We start from the raw sequence: 24,119 nt of genomic DNA, 5'->3' as shown, positions 1-24,119 counted from the left end.
GGCTAATGAGAAACGGATCATGATGAATGAATGGCCAGAGCCTCGCGGAGGGCCAGATACTGTCTTGAGCGACAATGTTGGATGCTGGGATCATCGCTTTCGAAGGGATGGTCCGGATGAGAAGTGATACGACTCGGAGCTGCGGCTACAGCTGCTGTGCTTACAGCACCGTCTGTACCTTCCACGGGCGACTTCTTGTCTGCCTGCTGTACGCACATTGTACCTGCTTCGTGGAGCAGAGATTGACAACGGAGAGGCAGGAGGGCTGGACCAACGATTCCGAGCGAGTTTCGGAGCAAGCAGGAGCGATGCAGAATTGCGATGGCGGCGGCCGAGAAGCAAAGATCCATTGAGCGCAAACGCAGCCTGGAAGTAAAGGTTGCCCAAAGTTTGGTGGGGTTGTCTACCACGCCCACCCCCAGCCAGGCACGCCCCCAACGCAACGATGAAGCGCTCCTTCCACCCAGGAGCTGGGTAAGGTAGCAAAGTAACTCATACCGAGACAGCCTAGCGTACCTAGCGTACCTGCCATGGATGGTGCATGGCTGCAATGCCCGAGTTAGGCACGACCTTTTTTTTCTGCTGCAGCGTGGGCAGGGACCAGAAGAGGGCGCGGACTGCAGGGCCGAACCATGGCGCACTTGCCAATTCTCTCTCGCTGACCTGAAGCTTTCATGTCACCGCCAGCAGCAAAGTGGTCTGTTTGGTTCCCTTCACATCCCGTCCGCCTATCCATGCCCTCTATGGCCTGGGCCGCAACCAGGCCAGACGACGCCGACCGAGGGCACGTCAACCCAGGGAGTGGAGGGCCGAGTACGGGGGAAGGCCTGGGAGGCGAAGGGGGGGCGTGTCTCTGGGGTTTATCGGGAACAAGACAGAGCCCAGAGATTAGGAGCGCCACACAACGAGATGGGATACAGTAATGGCACTTTGTCTTGCGGAACGCAGGTGTGGAGTGAGTGTTTTTCTGTCACTGACTATCCTATCCCATCCAATCCAGTCAGGGCTCGCCGCTGGCAGAGTAAGCTTCCTTGTCGCATGTCGTATGCCTCTCTAGAGGTTAATCGGATGCGGATGCGGCTTGGGGCTTGCGGGTTGGGATGGAGCCCCATGGAGCCATCGACAACAGGAGGGAGGCTTGGAGATCTCTCCCCATCCGTTGTCCTCTCCAAGCATATAAACCTCGACTCCCATCCTCCTCCAGTCGAACCTTCTTACTCTCCATCTCCAGCTCCGGCACCAGACAGCTTCTTGGTTCTTATCTCGACCACCTCCCGCCATCTTTGAACCTTCCATCACGACTCGACTTTAAAGCCGACCTCCTCCACCACTTATCCAACACTTCTTCACACAACGCAAATGCAGCTGAACACTATGTCTCACCTTCCCTCCGAGCCCGAGTTCGAGCAGGCTTACCACGGTAAGCATTCCTAACACTATCCTATCAGTATCAATCCTAATCATCCATACAGAGCTTGCCTCTGCCCTTGAGGGCAGCTCCATCTTCACCCAGCACCCCGAGTACCGCACCGCCCTCGCTGTCGCCGCCATCCCCGAGCGTGTCATCCAGTTCCGTGTCACCTGGAACGACGATCAGGGCAACCTCCAGGTCAACCGTGGTTACCGTGTGCAGTACAACGGTGCTCTTGGCCCCTACAAGGGTGGTCTTCGATTCCATCCCTCGGTCAACCTGTCCATGTAAGTTGATCATCGCCGGGCTTCCTTGGCTGCATAGTTTACTGACACTCCCTTCAGCCTCAAGTTCCTCGGTTTCGAGCAGACATTCAAGAATGCCCTGACTGGCCGTGAGTAACCAACCTTTGCGCTTATCTAGGCAACCTGCAACGTTCCTGCATATACAGCGGGGCGACGGAGGCTTCCTAGATGGCGCCGAGCCAAAAGACAAAGTTGCTAACAACCTTCCTAGTTAACATGGGTGGTGGCAAGGGTGGTGCCGACTTCGACCCCAAGGGCAAGTCTGATGCTGAGATCCGACGATTCTGCCAGGCCTTCATGACCGAGCTGTCCAAGCACATTGGTGGCGAGACTGATGTTCCCGCTGGTGATATTGGTGTCGGTGGCCGAGAGATTGGCTACCTGTTCGGTGCCTACCGCAGGCTCCGCAACCGCTGGGAGGGTGTCCTCACCGGTAAGGGTCTTACCTGGGGTGGCAGCTTGATCCGCCCTGAGGCTACCGGCTACGGTCTCATCTACTACGTCAACCACATGCTTGAGCACGCCAACCGTGGCACTTTCGAGGGCAAGCGCGTCGCCATCTCCGGTTCCGGTAACGTCGCCCAGTACGCCGCTCTCAAGGTCATCGAGCTCGGCGGTACTGTCGTCTCCCTTTCCGACTCTCGCGGTTCTCTCATCGCCAAGGAGGGTTCTTTCACCCCTGAGCAGATCCACAACATTGCTGCTCTCAAGATCAAGCACCAGGCCCTGACTGCCTTTGAGCACGAGGGTCAGTTCACCTGGATCGAGGGTGCCCGCCCTTGGGTCCACGTTGGCAAGGTCGACATTGCCCTTCCTTGCGCCACCCAGAACGAGGTCAGCCCCGAGGAGGCTCAGGCTCTGGTTGAGGCCGGTGCTTTCATCGTCGCTGAGGGTTCCAACATGGGCTGCACTGCCGCTGCCATCGACGTCTTCGAGGCCCACCGCAAGGCCAACGGAGCTCAGGCTATCTGGTACGCTCCCGGCAAGGCCTCCAACTGTGGTGGTGTCGCCGTCTCCGGTCTTGAGATGGCCCAGAACAGCCAGCGCATCCAGTGGACTTCGGAGCAGGTCGACGAGCGCCTCAAGCTCATCATGAAGGACGCCTTCTTCGCCGGTCTCGAGACCGCCCAGAAGTACGTCGAGGCCAAGGAGGGCGAGCTCCCCAGCTTGATCGCTGGCAGCAACATCGCCGGCTTCATCAAGGTCGCCGAGGCCATGCACGACCAGGGTGACTGGTTCTAAATGCAAGGTTTAAAAGAGAGCGGAGACGAGAGCGAGAGCCGCTGAGAGAGATTCCTTGAGACCAAACAGAAAGACCAACATACCCGAGCCGGCCTCACCAAAGGTTTTCTGGACCTCTCATCAACTCCTCTCCCACCCAGTTTTTGACTTTTTTGATCTGCACGGGAACGGTGTTGGACTACACTACACTACGCCTAGCTTCTGTAGGTTTCTTGTTCTTGGGAACTGTCTCGGGCATGCATTTGCGTAGGGCGTTGGCGGGGTTTCAAGAAGGGAATCCCCTGTTTTACTTGGTCTGGTTTTTTGATAGACATGATTTTGGGTCTGTTACAATTCGCTTATTCCCCCTTTTTAGCCCACGATAGTACGAAGAATGAAAGACGTACCATTTTTCTAAAGATTGTTTGTTTTGAATTGTGAATATGCTCCATCCCCTTTGACATGCTTCATAGTTGCCTATATAGGTAGGCAGCCGAAAACCTAGTCTAAAGTAAACCCTAAGGATAGTCCGGGTTAAATCTAAGCTTGTTTAGACTTCATCAACGTCTTGTCGAAAAAGCATCATGTGTTGATGTAGAGATCTCTGGTTGATACGTGCTATGAGAAAATCTAGAGATTATCTCTAAGGGTGAGGTTGGGTTGGGGGAACCAGCATGTTTGTTGGTTGGATCTCGGGATGGCAAATCTCATGTTGCATGCCTGGGTCCCTTGTAGCTTACAAGGTGTGAATGCAACAAAAACTCAGCCGCAACCCATCTGCCAGGGCGGCATCTCGGTGAAGGAGGGGAGGGGGGCACGTCAGCAATTCTAACACCACCATCTCGTGATATCTACCGTGGTTTCCGGAGCCCGGGGTATATGGTGAGGTGAGACTCACCAATCCTTGACCGAGAGCGGGGACATACGGTGTGTGGTGTGCTTCTCTCAGCCTTGTCGGGGGCGTTTGACCTTTCTCCTCGGTGAAGTGACGATTTCACCGTGGATGTATGGATTGTACGTAATATCTCGGCCTGGTGTTGATGGCTGTTGGGAGGGTAGTGTTGAAGGTGTAATACGGCGTTGGGGGTTAAGGATGCCCGATAAAGGGGGCAGAAAATCATGAGGTTTTTGTTTTTTTTTGGATGTTCTAGATCGGTCGTTGGCCGAGAGATGCAGCAGGAAAACTCGCTTGGCGTAATAACAGGTGCATTTGCAGTGTTGAGAGTCTGATGTTGACAAAACATGAGGTGGAGGATATATTGAAGAGTCTTGGCTAGATGCGGATATTGGTGGTTACAAGTGGCGTCGAGATTTCACATGCAAAAGCTTCCATCCTTCCCTCTTTTCTTTTCTTTTCTTTCACCCAACCCATCCACACCCCAAAGCCCTTGCTCATCCATCCCCCTAGCAAGACGGCATGTCGTCAGGTTTACCAGGGGATCCGTTTCAGTGGGTTCCGTGGTTCCCTAATTTTCGGCTTGCTTCAGGGGGGGCTGGTACAAACCCCGCATTATTTTTAGGGCGCCGTCGAAGAGGGCCCCGCTTTTGGAAAGAGCAACTCTTTCTCTTTTTGGTATCCCCGGCCCGTGGGTTGTTCACCGGGCCCCGGAGCTATCAACGGACCGTGGGACCTCGGCTTGTGATGGCATCGATCGCGGGGGATAACTTCATATGTCGGAGATGACACGGCGTTTGTGGAGACTTGGACATATAATCCATTGATGATTATATGAGGGTAAATGCTGAATGTTGATTGATTTGGTAATTTGATTGACATCATCCATTCAACTTTCTTTCGTCTGTTAACTTTCAACATGGCTGGCCCTACTCCTCTACACGGCATCAAGGTCCTGGAGTTTGCCGGCCTTGCCCCAGGTAAGTTTACCAAAGGCACCATCAACTCAGTCATCAACTAACATCCCCAAGGCCCCTTTGCCGGCATGCTCCTCGCCGACGGAGGCGCCTCAGTCCTCCGCATCGACCGGGCTCAGGGCACGTCAGCCCGCGCCGTCCCGACGGAGGACATGCTCGCCCGGCACAAGGCCTCCATCACCGTGGACCTCAAGTCCCCGCGTGGTGTCGCCCTCGTCAAGCGCCTCGCTTCACAGGCAGACGTCATCATTGACCCTTTCCGCCCAGGTGTTCTTGAGAAGCTCGGTCTCGGACCTGATGAGCTCTGCGCCCTGAACCCGAAGCTGATCTATGGCCGCATGACGGGGTTTCGTCGGGATGGAAAGTATGCCCTCATGGCCGGTCACGACATCAACTATCTCGCCGTCTCGGGCGTTCTAGGCATGCTAGGTCGCGAGGGGGAGAAGCCACATCCGCCGTGGAACATCCTGGCCGACTTTGCCGGCGGCGGCGCAGTGCTGTTCCAAGGAGTATTAATGGCCATTATTGCAAGGCATTCTTCGGGACGCGGTCAAGTTGTCGAGGCAAACATGGTTGATGGAAGTGCTTATCTGGCAACCTTTCCTAGGATGGCGCTCAAGACGCCGCTGGGGGAACGGGGTCGTGGGAGAAATCTACTCGACGGAGGTTGTCCCTGGTACGATACATATGAGACTTCAGATGGCAAGTACATGTCAGTTGGAGCTTTGGAGCCGCAGTTCTTTGCGGCTCTGGTCAAGGGGTTGGATCTCACAGGCCAAGGATGGGAGTCGAAGCGACACGACACGAGTCTCTGGCCCGAACTTGAAAGGCTGATGAGAGAAAGGTTCAAGACCAAGAGCCGCGCAGAGTGGGAGGCTATATTTGACGGCACAGATGCATGTTGCACTCCTGTGTTGGAGTACAGCGAACTGGAGTCAGATCCCAGGCGTGAGGGTGATCAACGGCCAGCGGTGACGCTGCGAGAGACGCCCTGTCTTGCTGTCAAAGAAGAAGTTGGGCATACAGATGCGGCCAAGTTTGGGCAGGGCCCAGGGGTTCCAGGGGAAGGCTATGCGCCAAAGTTCGTCACACCGGGAGAGGGAGGCGAGGACACCCTGAGAGGATGGATGGGATGGGAGAGTGGGAGGGAGTATGAGCTGCATGAGGGAGGATTGGTGCTGAAGGAGACATCAAAACTATGATGATTCTCGGTAACGACACATGGATGAGGGGTTACTGGTGAACATAGGGCCAGCTATGGGGGAAATGATTATATATTCTACCTACATCTCGTCACTCTGCTGACGAGTCATCAGGCATAGTAATAACATTAGCAGCTAAGAGGCCAAGACAAAACCGTCGCACTCCGGCCAACACAAATCCCCCATGTACTCCTACTCCTTGATAACCCTCACAGCAACCAACCTCGCCTCCAAACCCCATCTGCCGTGTTGCATACATGGTCCAGGAAGCCATGCACCCCAATATAAGTCATTAAGCAGTCTACTCTAGGTCTCCTTCTGAAATGTCGTGGTATCGAAAAATAAAAGTGATGCTCGGGACGTCGTAAAAAAGGGGGGGTAGGGTTTAGAGAACGACTGCTGTGCGGTGATCCCCTTGGAGCTTGCGGTTTATGGAGGGGGGTGTGTGCGTTGAGGGATACAGTCTGAGGGTGACGCCGGATCGAGAAGCGAATACGTGAGTAGCCTCGTTCATGAGTGGTGGCATTACTGGACTTGGCTGACAATCTCGCTGGCCTTGGATAGAGACTCGACCATCTGCTGGCACTCTTTCCTTCTCCGGATGGTGAAGTCGCTCTCCTTCAGGAGCTCATCCAGTGTGTCAGTTCGGTACATGTTCTCCAGCAGCTCCCGTTGCATCTCATCCTTGGTGAATCTATGAACGTTGTTAGACCATGTAGGGGACAGCCACTGAGGTACTTACTGGACAAGGTTAAGCATGATGGCCTTGGGAACCATGTCAATCATAGTTCGCTTGACAATGTTGTAGTAAGACGAAATCAGCAGCTCTGTAGACGAATTAGTAACTACATCCACACGGAAGTGAATTTGTCTCATCACGTACTAATAACCTCAACCTCAATGTTCTCCCGCTCCGACAGGGTGCCAGAGGCCTTGAGGGTGGGTGGAGGAGCCTCCATGGCGGCGGCCTTCTTCTTGTTCTTGGCTGCGAAGAAACTGCCAAAGAAGCCAGAATTTCCAGATGACTCGGGCTCAGGAACTGTTGGGCTCGCGGCGCGAGGAGTAGAAGCCAGGGGCTTGCCAGTCTTGGGGTCAACCTGGACAGGCTTGGAAGGGTTGTATCGCTCATTGACCATAGCCATTGCCTATAAATTTGGGTCAGCGACGTTCTCGGATAGTCTTGTGTCAAGAATTAACTTACGCGGTGGCCGTTCAAGAAGTCAGGGTGACCAGTGTTGATGTAAACCGACTCCATCGAGACCAGGTCTCGGACCAACTTGTTGGTGGGCTCCATAGCCTTCTTGAAGAAGGCGATGACAACGCCGTGCATCTTCTCCTTGAGCGAAGGGTACCGGCGGTACAGCTGCTTGGCGAGAAGCTGCGACAGGATGCGCACCAACTCGTCGTAGACGAGCGAGACACACTTCAAGCTGGGGTCCTCCAGGCGCTTGATCTGCTGCTTCACAATCAACTCGAAAGCAGTAGTGCCAACGAAGAGCGCCGGAGAAGAACCGGAAGAGTTGTACAGAATGGTACGGATATCAACATCCTTGACGACATCAAAGGGATCGATGGCCTTGACGCCGTTGGAGTAGAGCTCGTGGAAGACGAAGCTGATACGGGCGCCACCAGAAAGCTCGGTGCTGGACAGCTCAGTGTTGTTACCATCCAGAACTGTTCGCCACTCGTTGGTAAACTCGGTGATGATGTTGAGAACGATGTTGGAGGTGTTGCCGAGCATCGAAGGGCCAAGACTCTCAAGTTCGGCCGTGTACTTCTGCAGAGAGCTGGTGATGCGGGCCTTGATGTCGGGCAGTGTCTGCTTGATGTGCATCATGAGGATGAGGTTCAGCTTGCGGGCCAGGTAAGGAGTTCCGCAGTATGAGCTCTTGTTACGATAGGCCTTGTGGTTCTCAAAGAAGTTCTTCTCGGCCTCCAGCGCCTGGTTGATGGCCTTCTTGTTGTCAATGTCGCGCTGGCCTCGGTTGACCACGGGGACGTAGCCTAGTCGGAGAGGAATGACACGGTTCGATAGAATGTCAATAACGTCGGTTCCCTCGTCCATCAGATCGACCTTGGTGAGGACACCAATGGTCCGTTGACCCTCGGGGTCGACCTCTCGCGCAAGCTTCAGACCATCGGAATTGGCCAAATCTTGGTTGGCAGCGGTAACTGCAAGGATGATGGCGTTCGACTTTCCAATGTGCTTGAGCACCATCTCTCGGATCTGTCGCTCGATATCGCGGGGCTGGTCACCAACGGGCACCTTGGTCAAACCAGGCAGATCGACCAATGTCAAGGTGAGGACATTGGGAGAGTAGATGCGCAGGTTGATGGGAGCTGGAGAGATGCCGGCATTCCGTCCAACCTTGGCCTCTGTTTCCCGGTTGATCTCGTCTCGAATCTTAGTGAAGTCGTAGAACTTTTGACCAGGGACGTGGAGGAACTCTCCCCACTCGTCGGCGTTCGCTGCCTTGTCGTTGGATTTGTCGATGTCATCGGCCTTGACACCGTTGGATTGCGCAGGGCGGTTGATAAGCTGAAGGACGAGAGGTCGTCGGGTCACGATACCGGAACCTCGGGGCAAGCTAGAATAGCTGTCAGTCTCCAAGCACCTCGCAGCACAGCACGGCAGAGGCGGTATGAGGCAACTCACAAGTCTCGACCGACGATGTTCTCCAGTACCGAACTCTTTCCACTTGACTGACTGCCCACGACGGCGATCTGGGGCAAGTCGATGGGGTTGTTGACGCCAACGGTCGCAAATACATCTTGAAGCTTGTTGACGAGCCTGAAGGTGTGAGGTTAGAGGCAATCCACGGCCACCGAGGGGTTAGCGTAGCGGGGGGACTCACTGGATCAGAGCGGGATCTGAGATGCCGCCCGGCGTAGAGAGGTTGCCGCTCATGTTGTGTACTACGATTCTTGACTCCTATATGCGTGGGATATGTGCAGGATCGAGTCGGATCGACGGTGACGGAAACGGTGACGGTGACGGAGGGTGGAGGGGAGTAGTGGTTGACTTTCGGTAAGCGGTCGGGGTGGAGGGCTCCTGGAGCGTAAGGTAGGTTGCGCAAACTCGACTATAGGGGAATCGAATCGGTGTGGTCTCGGCGGTTCCAAGGCTGGCTCAGGTGGAGCAGCCTGTGATGAACTGGATAGAAAACTGTCTTTGGCGGGCAAAGGCCGTGAAATATGGAAAAATGCGTGGTGATGCTGGATAGAATAAGGAGGGACCAAGAAGACGACACCGAATTCACGAGCCTAAGCCCAAGGGCCCTAAGGTTGCGCCGCCCGCTGCCGGTGCTGCTGCCCTGGCTGGGCCGTCATTACGTCCCCTTCGAGCCACAGAGTGGCGCAGCAGCCTTGCCCAATCGATCGTTCCTGCCTGGTGGCTAGCAGGGGTCTAGCTTTTTCCCTGACAAGCGTGGCGGGCACGTGACATTGCTTTGGTACCAGCTTCATCCAGCTGTGGCTTGAATCAGAAGGGTTGGAGGGGAATAATTCTGCAGCCTGGGCAGTGAACGTCACCGCGTGATGCGTTCCTGAGAGAAGATTATGGATGCCTCCAGTCGAGGTGCCACAGAGACGACGGCAATGACGAGGCCTTGCGAGACATGTCTGTCAGTTGTTTTGTCTTGCTGGAGGCCTCGATACTTTGAGGCGGGAACCACTTTCATGGCGAGCCATTAGAGGCCAGAGGATTAATCTCGCTCATGAGTGATACTGATAAGACAGGAATAGCCGAGCTCAAGTACCGCAGCAATATCAATATCTACTTATCGAATACGAATTTCGTGCTCTTATGTAGCGTTAACCACGAGAATAAACAGAATTGCTAGAGTGTATATGAACATGTAAGCGAAATCAGAGACATGGAAATGCTCACCGCCGAAAGTCAAAGACCTTGGCATGACCCATATTGGAAGCCAATCAGGAATATGACAGCCAAGTGAGTTATCAAACTAACCGTTCAGGGGTCAGGCTATCCTTATCAATTAGGGCGAACGCAGGTTCATGGCGTTGAGGGGAGCATCATGCGCGAGAGAGTTGGTGGGTCACAAGGGAACCCGCCAACTGCATGGGCCGAATACGACGAGGCATGCGACAGTCAGTAGTTATACAAGAAACCAACTACTTGGGTAGGCGAACATATGTCATCTCTCTCTGAGTGCTAAACTTGTCCGGAAGAAAGGCAGATGAAGTGTTTGGAACGAAAGAAGATCACTCGTATATGGCTTGGCTGATCAAATCCCTGTAGAATAGGGCTCATTCCAAGTCGAAACTCATCCGTTCTCATAAAATCGCATTGGCCTTCTTGCAGCTTCTACTTGAAAGATATTTCTCACAGTCCTTGAAATCTCGATTTAGAGGTTCTGAACATCGAGCCAGGGGGCAGCTCGCTTCATCATCGGTCGTCAGAATCCCATGTTGACGATATGGGGAGCAAGGTCAAGACTCAACAAAGCTTCATGGCTTTAGGCTCTTTCAAATATTTGCTCTTTTAATAGTTTTCCTTCCCAGGTAATTAGTACTTATCGAAGTTTCCGTGTTCAGCCCAGTCTTCACCATTCTCCAGCAGGCTCTGGTCAGTCGCTTCTCCGTATGGTAGTACATCCTCCAGGAACTCCAGGCACAGCCCTCTTCGACCGAAAGGACGCAGAGTCTTCAAATTTATTGATTACAAAAACATGGCCGCGTAACATATACATCACTGGTTGATGGGGAATGTGCAATTCGTGCTGGAATATCTGTTTAGTGGTGACCCCTACATCTATCCCAACACGCCACCCTTTTCATGCCGGCCTCTAACATTGTTGTGATCAGCGTTGGGGAAAGGCCGATTTCCATGATGCAAGGCATTTGCGTTGTCTCACCGTCAACTAAGGCACAGAATTCTTCACGGAGCTTTCCAATCACCAAGGGGGACACAGCATTGTTGAGGTCAACATCCACATGCCTCTTCTGGATGTGTTTTGTAACCAGGTGTCTGATCTTTGCCTGAGAATTGTGCCCATTGGTCGGGCATTTTTTGTATCGAAAGAGTCATTGTCATGATTATGACTACTCGATGAGGCTGTTCAAGTTCATCTTGGAAAAGTCATCTGTAACAGTATGAGCAGGTTCTCGCAGCAAGGCAACACATAAAACCTCATTCCTACAATGGCTATTGCGGCTTTGTCACAGCCATCGTATGTCATACAATTCCTGTGGTCCTTGATACAGTGTTAGCACTGGTGTCAAACTGAAGTCCTGGTCGCAGTTGGGATAAAGATGAGAGAGCCACAGTGGGAGGTCAAAACTTGCTCGTTGTCAAGTCTGCACTTTGGTGCTGAAGGCCGTGATGAGAACTCCCGCAGATCTTACTATCAGGCATTTCTTCTCTTCTTGTTCATGTCTATGAACACTTTTGAGTAGATTGGGATATGACAGAGAATACCATCGTGGTTGGTGAGAGTGTCTGAGGTCATCGACATAAGACCGGATTTGGTTGGGTCACCGCCAGTACCTCGGCCCCTGTCTGTCAAAGATATGCCGCCTGGTTGGCAGTTTGTAAGAGTAAACAAAATTCCCAATTAAAAGAAAATCGTCTTCTAACTCTGTACCTAGGTTGACACAGGATCGAATGCCGGAATGGTCCCAAGTGGATGACGAAATGCGCTGCCACGTTATCGCTCGCATCTGACAACACCCAGCAAGCGATTTTGGCGAGGATGCAACATCGCGCATGGCACAGGCTGAATATACATTCCTAGACAAATCGCTGCTTATAGGAAAAACACATCGGTCCATAAGATTGAAGACATGCAGTTACTTGCAGGACATTTACCAGGACAGGCGAGGAACCTCTAGAAAAAGCAGGGCTTAGTGGTTGAAATGCCGTGCTCCAGGGTAGGCGACTGACCAACTGAGGACCATTCATCACAAGTTGTACTGTAGCAAGTTTACCCGAGGCATTAAACCGATCCATGCCAGATCTTCGCTCAAGATAATCACCCTACGCAGGCATCCACAGCTCATACCTGCATAATACCCAATCCAGAGTTGCTGCGTTGGACAAGAACCTCGTCGTGTGACGATTAAAGTAGGTGGCCCCCAAATAGGTAGCCCTGGAGCCCCCAAGACGCTACTGGATCGTCACTGTCGGCCCCCAGAAACGCCCCAGCAAGCGCCTGTTAGCGACAAGCCTCCTCTAATGAGGTGACCTCACGACACCTCAGGCCCCAGAAGGCGCACCTCATCGTCCATGCAACCCCATCCACGGAAGCTGCACGGACTGGACAACCTCGCCCCGACAACCACCTGGCATCATACCTACCTTAGCTGTGAACTCTCAGCTCACTCTCCAGCTCTCCAAGAAAGGCTTCTTCTCCCTCTCGTCTTTGTCTTGTTCCTCGGACGACCCCATATTTCTCACACGCCTCATCCGTCACATGCGGCCGGATCCCTCCTTCAGCTTGAGCGCCGCCACCTCCACCTCCCGCTTCCAACTGCTATCACAACTCCACACATCATCGTTCGCAGCTGGTACCGAGCCAGTTTTACGCCTCTGCCACCCTCCCACTCGGATGCCGCATTCTTCTGGCAAACGGCCAGCTTCTCGTTAACCCCAGCTTTTCTTACCGCGGTCTGCTGCCGCGGAGAGGCCGTCCTGGACTCCTCCGGCGAGCCCTCACGCCCCAGTCTCCCCGATCACACCTCCGACCACCCACACACGCCGCAACTCCTCTCGATCTCTTCCAGCACTGATATCTCTGCCCAAATCCCCAACATTACCACAGATTATAGCTTCAACGCCCTCCACGGCGACAACACACACCACCCGAGTCGATCCCCAACCGGCATTGCGAATATAGGTTCTTCCGTTGCTGGCCTTGACAGGCTCTCGAGTCCCGTGCCGCCTCAGATCCTCGGACGACGCCCACGATCGCCGTCTTTCGACCCTCTTCTGGACCTCCAGACTGACTCTTGTCTCGAGTCTGAGGGCGTCTACGACACTATTGCCGAACCCCCTTCTAAACGAAGACGAGGCAACGACAGGATGGGCGCGAGTGATACACTTGATCCGCACAATGGCGCTTCCCTAGGATTCTCCAACGGCTCGACCGCTCCGCAGTCCCAGCAGTCGGCTTCTACAGGAGTGACTAATGGCCACAAGGCCGCGCTGAATGGTTCAGCCGGGGACAAGAACAATGCTGCTGGCAGACCGAGCCAACGACCCCAAACATACTTTGGTCATGACCGTCAAGAAGTGACCCGGCTGTTGATACAGGCGTTATCTGATATGGGATACCAAGCTGCCGCCGATAATGTGAGCCAGGAGAGTGGCTATGAGCTCGAGAGTCCCACTGTGGCCGGCTTTAGATCTGCCGTGCTCAGTGGCTCATGGCCCGTGGCAGAGGAGTTGCTTGCCGGCGCTTCATATGAGTCAGATGGCCAAGGGAATGGGCTAGTTCTGGCAGCCGGTGCCGACCGCAACGCCATGAGGTTCTGGCTAAGGCAGCAGAAGTTTCTGGAGCTGTTGGAGCAGAAGGACACCAGTCGGGCTCTCACAGTGCTTCGAGGAGAGCTGACTCCGCTCTCACACGACACCGCAAAGCTCCATTTCCTGTCAAGCTTGCTCATGTGCCGTTCTGTTGAGGACCTCATGGTAAGGGCAGAGTGGGATGGGGCTGGTGGCGAGTCTCGAAAGCGACTATTATCGCAGCTTTCCAGTGGGTTGCCTTTCCTAAGCATCACTAGACTCTAACTGACTTGCGCAGAATGTATATCTCCTTCGGTCATGTTACCCGAGAATCGCCTTGCAGTCCTCCTTGAACAAGTCAAGCAAAGCCAAATCGACACCTGTTTGTATCATACTGAGGCGTTGTCACCATCACTATACTCGGATCACCTTTGTGATAAACGAAACTTCCCCACAGAAGTGGCAGTGGAGGTGTCTGATCTCGACGGAGAGATCTGGCAGGTCCAGTTCTCACATGACGGAACCAGGCTTGCTGCTTGTGGCAGCAGTGACTACGTTATGATATGGAGTGCCAAGACATTCGACGTGCTCAGCGTTCTTCGTGGCCATGAGGGTGGTGTTGGAAACATATCATTCAGCCCGGACGACTCCATGATTGTGTGTTGCTGCAGAGATGGCTATGCTCGGCTATGGAACACCCATGTGAGTAGTTGGAAGAAAGGCCCTTTCCTCGCATGGGATACTGACAGTTGATTTCTAGACCGGCACACTCATCAAGAAGTTCAGTCGATTCGAGGAACCCGTAAGTGGTTGTGTCTGGGACCGGAATAACCGGTCATTCGTTCTCGGAACACTTGATCCCAACTACAGCCTGCGGACCGTGAATGTGCATGATGACGAAGTGTACGACTGGGGGAAGAAGCATCGTGTTCAGGACATATGCGGATCTCCCGATGGCCGCTGGCTTGTCGCCGTGGATCATCTGCAGACAATTCATGTCTACAACGCCTTGACGCGAGAGCTCGAGTTTGATATGGAGCTCAAGGCACTTCTCACGTCGGTCAGCATCAGCGAGGACTCACGGCACCTGCTTGTCAACAAGAGCGATGGAGAGGCGCAACTCATTGACCTCTTCACGCGGAACTCGGTGCAAAAGTTCTTTGGCCACACCGGTGGCCAATTCCTGATCCGGAGTTCCTTTGGTGGACCGAACGAGAGTTTTGTCCTGAGTGGAAGCGAGGACGGCAACATCTTGATCTGGCACAAGAACACGGGCGCTCCGGTTGAGCGGCTACCCGGCCACCATCCTCGATGTAACGCTGTGACTTGGAATCCGACGGATCCGTTTGTGCTGGCGTCTTGCGGAGACGACGGCCGACTCAAGATGTGAGTGATATTTATGGCCAAGTTGCTACTTGGATATTTGGCTAACGGTGATATGATGTAGCTGGTCAAATAAGACACGTAGTATTGAACTACGGTCTCGATTCCAACGGGATTCTAAAAACGGTTGGAGGGACAATGAAGGAGAAGATTAGGGCTTAGAACTCCTCTTCTTGGAGAACTCGTGTGTGGAAATGGGGACTAGCCATGGCTGACCGACTTGGGTTAACGATCAGTACTTGAGGCAGGTATGGCATGGCATGGCATGGCAGCTCGGTGTTTGAGTATGTTATTAGAAGGACGAACGGGTACATGGGGTGCTATGGATGGGGGGCGCCGTTTTCGTGCCGACATCGCAGACATCTATTCATCACTCGGGAGAACCAGGGGTTTCTTGTTTCTTGGTTTTTGTTGTTGTTTATGGCGTTGGAGCGATGGGTTGGTTCATGAGACGGACGGGGTTGGCTTTGATCCAGCGTCTCTTTGTCTATGGTAGACTGGCTAGTGCAGAAATCCCACTTTGTTACGTACAGCAGCTCAGAAGCCGAGCTGACGTCGGTTACGTCGAGTGCGATTCTATCTCTGGCGAAGTGTGGATGGCTGGTGCTGCAAGTCTGGCGTGATGTGGTGGGCGGTTAAAGTCAAGCCCTGTCTTCTCAGCTGAAAGTGACATTCTCCCTGCTGCCGGATACAGCAGGCCACAGTTCACAATGGCTGGCTGGTTTGCAAGACGTGTCAGAAGAACAAGACTTGGGTGTTGCATACGGCCAGTTGTTGAGGCAACCGACATGATGGTGTGGTGCGGTGGTGGTGGTGTAGTCAGTCTATGGGCCGCAGAAAAGGCTATGCCGGCAAACCTTGACGGTTCCAAGCGACGGCACAGCAGATAGGTAGTCTGGGACAAGGCCGGATGCGAGAAAAGAGACAAGACGAAGTGGAGTGATAGTTCTTTATTGATCCGGCATATTGGATGATGTCTAACAGACACAGCTTGGCGGTTGGCCCACTCGATTGCACGCGGCCCATGGTGGTGCGTGTAATGTATCGAGATGCGCTGCGTGTATGATATTATCCCAAACCATTGGCAATGGTCTTGCTCGACCAGACCAAGTCGGTGTGACCCCGGCCGGAGTTCGATCGCATCCTGGACACCGAGGCCGGCCTCATTCAGATCGAGACGAACATGCTAGGGTTGCCTGGGATCGAGGGAGGTGAACACATAGAGTTTGACTGTGCCGTGCGTGATACAGAGCGGCCCGCTGCCGACTTTGGTAGGTGGGGATCGACTTCAAGGAGGTGGAGGAGGGTGTGGACTGTGGAGGAGACGTACTGTAGCGAGCAATCTAGAAGCCGACTTGGAAGCTGGGTCAAGGCTCAGCATGGCATGGATGGTGCGTACCACTCTTTGTGGCATGGGCAGCTCCGGCTGATGGAGAAACCGAGCCTCGACAAGAACTGAGTTGTGACCATCAACAACCCATCGTCAGCTTTTCTCCTCTCAGTCAAAGAATGCCATGATAGGCAAATCCGGAGACGGTCTTGCTTTGTGTACCAGACTCGGTACCTGCATGATCTGATACCATGACAGCACCGGGACCAGGGCCGGCGGGTCATGGCGAGATACAGCACGGGAAGGCACGCCATTTGTGCACAACAGAGATCGAGCATCAGGCCCCTTCGCCTTGGACCACACCCTCAGAGTGGTTGAAAGGTCCAGCTGGTGGAGCGAATTGGTTCCGCGCGATTCCAGATAGTCCAACCCCTAGCCCGTCACGGACCATGATGCTGCAATGGACAAAGACATTTCAGAGAAGCGGTCAAGAACTTCTCGACCAGGGGCTTTCTACGAAGAAAGAGAGCTGCTCCATCGACCGGGAGCGTCGGAGATGTTGATGTAGCGACGGCTCGCAATAGTCGAGACGGTGGCGAGAACTGGTCATGAAACGGACCGCGCTGCCGTCAGGCTTGGTGTCTGGTGGAGAGGCTGGGCTGGTATGCGCACTTGTTGATGCATCTTGCATTCTCTATCCGGAAGGATACCCAGTATGCAGAACCTTCCACTGCATCCCTCTCCAGTGATGACGCCTCATGCAGGGGGTCAGGTCAACCAAGCTTCTTTGTCCAACCTCAGCTCTTCCCTTGACGCTCTGTGCTATTTTCGCCTTGTATTCCAGCTGGCCAGATAGGCACCGTCGGCTTGCGTTCCGACATGCAAAGACATGGCAGAGTCAACGGCAACGCCATATGTGTGCATGCGTGTGCATTGGCGCTGTGTGAGAAGCGACGCTCGTTGGCGATCGTCGATGAGAGATGCCATGCAATGCGACAATTACGTGAATGAACGGGGCCGAGCGACTGTCTCGGTGGGATTCATCATCAATCGTTCCAGGACCGTGGAGCACGTCGGCCGTCACCGGTCCGTGACTCCAGTCCAATGCATCTGCGATGCAGCCTCTTGTGATACCAAACTTCCAATCGGTGGGAATCTGCGGGGGCGGTTGTGCTGAGACAAGCAGAGTCAAAGAGCAAACTGCGAGGTTTCTTTTCTTTTTCTCCCACGGCGCGTAACTGTACCGTTGTGTTCCGGTTGCAACCAAAGAGTGAAACAAGCAGACAAGTTGGCAAGGCTGTCGAGTCTGGTCTCGATACTTGTTGAGACTCCTGCCATTGAACCAACAACCGCCTGTGGTGGACATTGGCCGATACAGGAGGTCCTCAATCCTTGGACAGGAGGCCCCCGTGAGAGCAGACTTGAGAGAGGGACATATCCTCGGCCCAACAAGCAAGGGACTAGTATTCGTCCGTTGTTTCCGTAGATAGTCACCATATTCCTCCTTTTTCAAAGCCCGTGGAGAGTAGTATCAAAGTGTGGGGGGAACCAACAGTGACAAGGACCAGAAACCAGACGACATCCCGCTCAAGGGTCAGAGTGGTCAATCCTTGACTTCTTCCTTTGAACCCATGCCGATGTGCCCCGTGCATTATCGAGCCATCCAACACTGAGGCCCTCGCCCCTGACGCTAACAGCTCCACGCGCAGAGGACGTGCGCCGCGAGGCCTTTTGAAGCATTCATCAGCGATTCGTGAGAAGCAAGCAAAGGGCCGAAGCTGACGGTATTGCTGATGGGCTACGACGAGACCAACCTACCAGTCTTGGCCGGATAGATGGCCTCATGATGATCTCGACGAAAATACCGGCCGAGGACCCGTGAAGCAAAGACCCCTGCAGACCCCAAAGCCTTGACTACCGGGCTGCAAGGAGCCCCTGCTGGGATGACGGTATGGTGGTGGTTGTACGACATGTGCCCGAGCTAAGAGGCAAGAAACAACCATTGAAGAGATCCTTCAGGCAAAAGGCGATACTCCGCGATGGAATGGAAACGTCTCGGTAGTCATTCTTGAGGATTTCCAAGCACCGCCGCGTCTCACTGTCGATCAGCGGGAGTTCGAGGAGATGATAACTCCTTCGGGACAGGAACGCATGAGAGAATACGTCAATGTCACCTTGAAATCTTAAAATTCCCCGAGGTTTTCGACATGTCTTGCCCCTTGCAAGACGTCGCCTGTAAACGTGAACCAGGAACGGCCGCCGAAGGATATGTTGGTGGTCAGTCATAGGTAGATTAGATGTGTGGGATCTTCGGCCAGAGACAATGATCGCCGAACCGAGGAGCTTGCCGTGTTAGTGTGGTGTAGTGCAAATGACCTGTACTGCGTGTGGGAGGCCCAGGGGACGTGTTCGTATTGCCTGCCAACCGCAAGTTTATCTTGATCCCATATGTTCTATGCCGAGTACGTACACCAAGCGCAGCTGAGCTTGGGCTATTCGTCAAGGTTGTTGATCGAGGAGTCGAATTCCCTAGGGTCATGTCCGAGGAGGTAGACTGGTGATATCGTGTTTGGGCGCACCTGGGACCTGGTTTTTGGCGTCATCACAGGGGTATGCATGGACGTCCGTGCTTACCCATGTCCTGCCTGGACAGGTCTGCCCCAGGAGCCTGGTGAGGTCTAAAGGTATCTGTAAAGGAGAGACAATATTCCGTATCAAGCGCGTAGATGTGAATCAGAGAGAAAAGTGCTGGTGCGGGCGTCGACCGGTTATCAGTAGCATCGCCATTGCTGATTCGCCTGGTCAGTAGATCTTGAAGTTGACGCGGGATGAGCCGGCGCCGCGTGACAAAGGGAATTACTTTGGCGTGTGTAGTGCTCTCTGTCTTGCTAGTTGCGTGGCGCTGGGGAGGAATGCCATGTTTATCATGTCCGGCTACAATGTTCCTGGGAGAGCAAGGACCGTCATGGTGTTTCTCAAATTCTCGCAAAATCTATACCGCCTTTCCTGGCTATTACTTGATGGCGAGAGAAGGAGCTTGGAACATTTATGAGTCAAGGATGTGTAGCGAGCGCATCGTGATCCACCACAGGAGGCTATGGCCTGGCTGAGTCGCAACGACGTCGTTTTGCGTGTACGCAGACCCCAGCCCAGCTCCTTGATCCTGGGGCAGCCATGCTCCGTCCATGAGGAGCAGGGGCTTGCAAAGCCACGAGCAGAGGCACGGGCACGGCCATGGGCACGGGCACAAGCGCGATGATTCTCTCTGGAGGGTCTCGTCTCCATGATGTCGCCTTCGGAGGGTTTCGTCGGGGAGGGGACCTGCAGGGTTGTCAGGGTCGCTGGGTCCTGTCCTGTCGAGTTCTCTCAGTCTGTCATAGGGAAGCGATGAAACCTGCCATGGATGGCGCGCAGAGCGGTCTGGTCTGGCGGCCCCCAAGATTGTGTTGGATCCAATAGCCCATAGCCTGTCGACCCATGCATTCAAAAGTTGAGACGAAACAGCCAAAACAGCCGGCACTAGGGCCAATTCTAGAAATGACAAACGAGAGGGAGCATCAACGGCGGTGACAGAGTTTCATGGCGGCGGCGGCTTCAGTGGCAAAAACGGTCCCTGGAAGAAAGGAAAAAAAAAAAAAGCTCACCAGGAAGAGTCGGTCGGCTCTTGTTTGGCGCGGGCTCGTTGAAAGGAGAGCTCCAGGTCTAATGCGCCTTTTGCAGGGCAATCCTGCTAGAACGGCGCTGTCTGAGTCGTGTTCCCTGCAGGAAAGTGCAATGGATGGATGGACTGTTGCGGCTGGGAAGGACTGACCTCTGCACGGGGATGCACCTAACTTGTGGTGTACATACCAAGGAGGGAAAGGTAACTGGTACCTGGACCAGTACCTGCCCCCGTCCCGTCCGTTGACCGGTGCGTGCCCACCCGTCCATCCATGGATGGATGATGGCAGCAGGCATGGACGCAACACGGCACGATGCGCGCCCACTGCGGCAACATGCACATCCATCTCATCTGCAACTAAAAGCTGTGCGTACCGTACATACGTACTTAGGGGCGGCACGCACTGAAAGCTGCAGCTTGGAGACCCTTTAATATGGATGGGATATGCTTCCTTTTTCCTCATTCCATCTACTGTACCCCGTACTGATGACGAGAGACATGACGGACAAGACAGACAGACGTCCGAGTCAGCATCCTGGAACTGCATTGGTATAGCCTCTTGCGCAATGGCCCGAAGAGGAAATCCGGTTTATAGCGAACTTCATCTTCAGCTCCGTCTCTAGGCTGCAAAGATTACCTACGGACCAACCGTGTGGCTTGACAAGCCTAGGATGTGTCTGAGGTTGATTGAGACTTGACTTGAGCTTGAGGCACGGATAGACAGACAGAGCTGATCTCAATGATGCTGCTAATTTCAGGCCCGCAAACTGTTTGTTTGCTTGACTCTTCAGTATGGTCCATCGGTCTTCATCTTCATCTATCCGTCCTGCAGCGCTTTGTCCCCAGAAACCGTCCACCATCGGTGTACCTGAACTAGGCTGAACCTTGTAGCCAGTACGCGGACGGTCTTTGTCCCTTCCATTTCTGTTCGAGATGTAATTTCGCCTTTTCCCAGCGGGGGCAGCTTGTACCTACCTTAGTACCTGCCTTAGCACTTGTCTCCCCTGTCCTGGCACGCCGCCTAGCACCCTCGCCTCCCCCCTCAAGGCCTCAAGCAACGGTGGGCCCTGGCCGCCCCTAGTGAACCTCGTGCCAGCCCAGTTCTGTCCAATTAGGCAAGCGCCTCGCATCATGGGTCCCCCTCCCCCTTCGCCTCCCGCATCCGTCCCATCTCCAGCGGCCGGCCAAGGTCGGTTAAACAAAAGACCAGCAGCTGCAAGCCAACCCAAACCACCTTCATCGTCATCCATCCTTTTCGCTCGCTCGTTTTTTTCAGGTGTGGTCTACGTATTTTTTTCGTTTCTTTTCTTGCTTTCCTTTTCCGAGACAAGTCAAGACAAGCTTCGACGGGGAAGTGGGACGTTGGATGGTACAGTAGTTTAACTCGCCCGACCTGATCGACTAGCAGCCCGTGTCCGAACAGCTGCCGAATCTTCCATTTTCCGGCCGAGTCCCCTTGAGTTTGCTCTTCATCGCCACCAACATCATCTTTCGAACCTTTACATACCACGGGCAACGGCTCTTCTTCTTGTTTTTGTTTGGTTGGTGTTTTGGACACAGCCCGGCTTGTGCTGCGTCTTGGGAGTTGCTCGACATCCATCGTTCGCCGTCGACCTCTAGCTCATGGTTGTGTACTCATGATGCGACTGTAATCAAGCCTCTTGACCTCTTGTCGCGCCTCTACTCGGATATCTCTACACTGCATACCTACGTCGAGCATTCTCAAGTCGCCGCCCACGATGGAAAACTTGGAGGGGTTGCTCATGGTCCCTCCGGACAGGGGCCAGATTCTTGGTAGAGCTGTCTGGAAGGTTTGTCTCTATCATATGCGCACGTTTGTTCCGCGCCCCTAATCGCCATACCACTCTAGCCGCGATACGTTGTCGTTGGAAGGCGCAACGCCGGAGCCGGCCATCCAGGTAGCCCCAGCTACTCGCAATTAGTTTCCAACAGCCGCAACAATAGCCTTGGGAACAAGTCTCTCGCCAAACTACCTACCGAAGAATGTTGCATCTTCGTTTACAAGCACAAGGTATGTGACTCCGGAAATGGCCTGGAAATCCCAAGCCAAACCTCCGCTTTATTGCCTGGCGCTGTAGACTGACCCCATTGGAATTCAGGAGGATACTGAACCAAGCCAACAATGGCCCATAAACTCTATTACCGACTGCCAGGTCCAGCAGATCGCCCACCGCAAACAGGGCCCTGTCCTTCCCACTCTCGTCATCTCTATCGCCGACAAGGAGAAAAAGCGACGGTCGAGCCGAGCTGCCGGCCTTATATCCTCCAGTAAAGAAGCCAGCGCAACGACACTCTGGTTCCGGACCCCTACAGACGACCACCACTTGAGCTTGCACGAGTGGGCTCGCTTCATTCTCGCCAGAAAGTCTCCCATGAGCCCCATGAGCCCCGAGAGCCCAATGTCACCTCAATTTTCGAACCCGTTTTCGTCGAGACCCCGCGATACATCCGACTACTTCTCGCGGCCAACGAGCGGAAATCAGTCTGGCCGTTCTGATACCCGTGCTCTTCAGCATAAGAGCTCCTCCAACACCCACTCGACCGCTACTCGAGATCGGCCCCTTACATTCAGCTCCGAGTCGCCTAGCTTGCGATCCAAACGTAGTGATGTGTCTTCCCCTTCGAGCAGCAACTATCCAATTCAGCAGATGAACTTTCCAATACCTGGACAGCACTACACTACGGTCCTGCCCACCGACCTGCCATCTCCCGTTACCACAACGGGAGAATATCAAGGAGAGTTTATTGAGGGTTGGACATCAGCGCAAGGGCGCTCATCCACGATGAGCTCGCCTATTCGAGGACGCAGCAGCATTGGCTCACAGCCGCCTCATCCTTCAACTGCCGCAACCGACTCGAGTTCTCCCCCTGGACCACGCGAGACCATCTTAGACAGGGCCTTCCAGATGCGATGTATCCCTGGCTCTGAACGAGAGGTGCCAGGCGAGGAGAAACTGAGTTCTTTGGCGCGGTTTGATGCGCTTATGCGGGAAGCTGACGAGAAGCGAAAACAGAGGGAAGAAGCCGAACGAGCCCAGCAGATGGCGATGCGTAGTGCTTTCGAAGCGTCTGACAGCTCTAGCGAGGAGCAAGATAGTGATTCGGACGACTTGGATGAGGACGCATACGGCGGAGTACCGGAACGACGGGGACCGGCATTGATACCGCCTACAACGCAACGAGCTCTGCAGTTTATCACTGGCCGTCACGAAGCGGCGCCGCCTTCACCATCAAGTCGTCCCCCTGTGACTAGGACACAGATACCGCAATCGCCTCCGCTGCGGCCGCATACGGCGCATGCCAAGAGTCGTCCAACTCCGAGCCAGAGGACCAACAGCACTCCCCAGCTGACTCCTGGCATGGCCAATCTGGAGATATCAACAGGAACCCCCACCAAGGTATCCGATGATGGCGCGATACGGCCGAATGCAGACAAGCGTCTGTCCACTTCGAGCACCGCTACCAAAAGGTTGAGTTTTACCGAGTTCACCAAGAGGCTATCGAGCACCAGCAGCTTACTGCTCGTCCAGACGAACGCTAGTGGGGGGAGTTCCCGGGGAAGCAGCGAGATCGACATCCAGCCCTCGTCCCTACCCCGTGGGACGCTGAACCCGCGAGGGACAGGACCACCTCCTCGAGACCGAGACACAGATGATTATGGAGGGAGATGTCGATGGCGTAACAGTGTCGGCGTTATCGGGAAGGACGGCACCTTTATCTAGACTCACTGGAAAGAGAAGTCAAGGGCAACACTAGTTTTCTGGCTCTCGTGTCATCTGCTGCCATGGCCATCACGAGACCTTGGCACAGAGGATGAGGGCTTATTGTTTACTTATGTATCGTGCCACGGCACGCAAGGGGGGAGGCACGGATGTTATTTTGGGCGGCTTTGCATGCTTTGTACGATTTTGATACCAGATGATGGCATCGTCACGACTCTTACGATGATGGAGTGGGAGAGGGTGAGGGGGTCCGTTAGGCACACGGTCCCCAGGCGTTTCTTTGTCGACGGACGACTATTTTGTCTCTGCTAGCATCACTCGGTGTTTTGGGTATTTCTTTTTGGCGGTCATGATGTGGCATGTGACGATGATGCACGCGGATTCTCACACGAGGGGGCTTACCATCCCATATGCTTCAGCTGTGTATGTATCGACGCATGTCTATGATGGTGGACGATAGGATGGCGAGAGACGTTGCATTTGAGACACAGAGGCCCTGACTCATGCTGTATGATAATAGGCACAC

General features: G+C 54.0%; 5 protein-coding genes across 5 annotated transcripts; 4 read left to right on the top strand and 1 right to left on the bottom strand.

Moving 5' to 3' along the window:
• Positions 1 to 1,359: 1,359 nt before the first annotated feature.
• NCS57_01127700 (Glutamate dehydrogenase) lies at positions 1,360 to 2,958 on the top strand (the record flags this gene model as incomplete). Its single annotated transcript, XM_053060997.1, has 4 exons — positions 1,360 to 1,420; positions 1,473 to 1,698; positions 1,756 to 1,805; positions 1,928 to 2,958. 4 exons carry the CDS (start codon positions 1,360 to 1,362, stop codon positions 2,956 to 2,958), a joined length of 1,368 nt encoding a protein of 455 aa, XP_052909383.1.
• Positions 2,959 to 4,751: 1,793 nt separating this feature from the next.
• Positions 4,752 to 6,011, top strand: NCS57_01127600 (uncharacterized protein; the record flags this gene model as incomplete). The annotated part of the gene is made up of 2 exons (XM_053060996.1): positions 4,752 to 4,812; positions 4,864 to 6,011. 2 exons carry the CDS (start codon positions 4,752 to 4,754, stop codon positions 6,009 to 6,011), a joined length of 1,209 nt encoding a protein of 402 aa, XP_052909382.1.
• Positions 6,012 to 6,536: 525 nt separating this feature from the next.
• NCS57_01127500 (Vacuolar protein sorting-associated protein 1) lies at positions 6,537 to 8,919 on the bottom strand (the record flags this gene model as incomplete). The annotated part of the gene is made up of 6 exons (XM_053060995.1): positions 6,537 to 6,705; positions 6,754 to 6,838; positions 6,895 to 7,156; positions 7,213 to 8,599; positions 8,668 to 8,802; positions 8,867 to 8,919. 6 exons carry the CDS (start codon positions 8,917 to 8,919, stop codon positions 6,537 to 6,539), a joined length of 2,091 nt encoding a protein of 696 aa, XP_052909381.1.
• Positions 8,920 to 12,258: 3,339 nt separating this feature from the next.
• On the top strand, positions 12,259 to 15,014 carry NCS57_01127400 (CTLH domain-containing protein; the record flags this gene model as incomplete). Its single annotated transcript, XM_053060994.1, has 4 exons — positions 12,259 to 13,726; positions 13,775 to 14,178; positions 14,237 to 14,862; positions 14,924 to 15,014. 4 exons carry the CDS (start codon positions 12,259 to 12,261, stop codon positions 15,012 to 15,014), a joined length of 2,589 nt encoding a protein of 862 aa, XP_052909380.1.
• Positions 15,015 to 21,589: 6,575 nt separating this feature from the next.
• On the top strand, positions 21,590 to 23,593 carry NCS57_01127300 (uncharacterized protein; the record flags this gene model as incomplete). Its single annotated transcript, XM_053060993.1, has 3 exons — positions 21,590 to 21,661; positions 21,721 to 21,882; positions 21,971 to 23,593. The coding sequence occupies 3 exons, from the start codon at positions 21,590 to 21,592 to the stop codon at positions 23,591 to 23,593; spliced, it is 1,857 nt and encodes a 618-aa protein (XP_052909379.1).
• Positions 23,594 to 24,119: the final 526 nt, after the last annotated feature.

This window comes from Fusarium keratoplasticum, chromosome 9 (genome assembly GCF_025433545.1).
Source record: "Fusarium keratoplasticum isolate Fu6.1 chromosome 9, whole genome shotgun sequence".
Lineage (NCBI taxonomy): Eukaryota > Fungi > Ascomycota > Sordariomycetes > Hypocreales > Nectriaceae > Fusarium > Fusarium keratoplasticum.
This window is presented reverse-complemented; position numbering and strand designations above follow the sequence as displayed.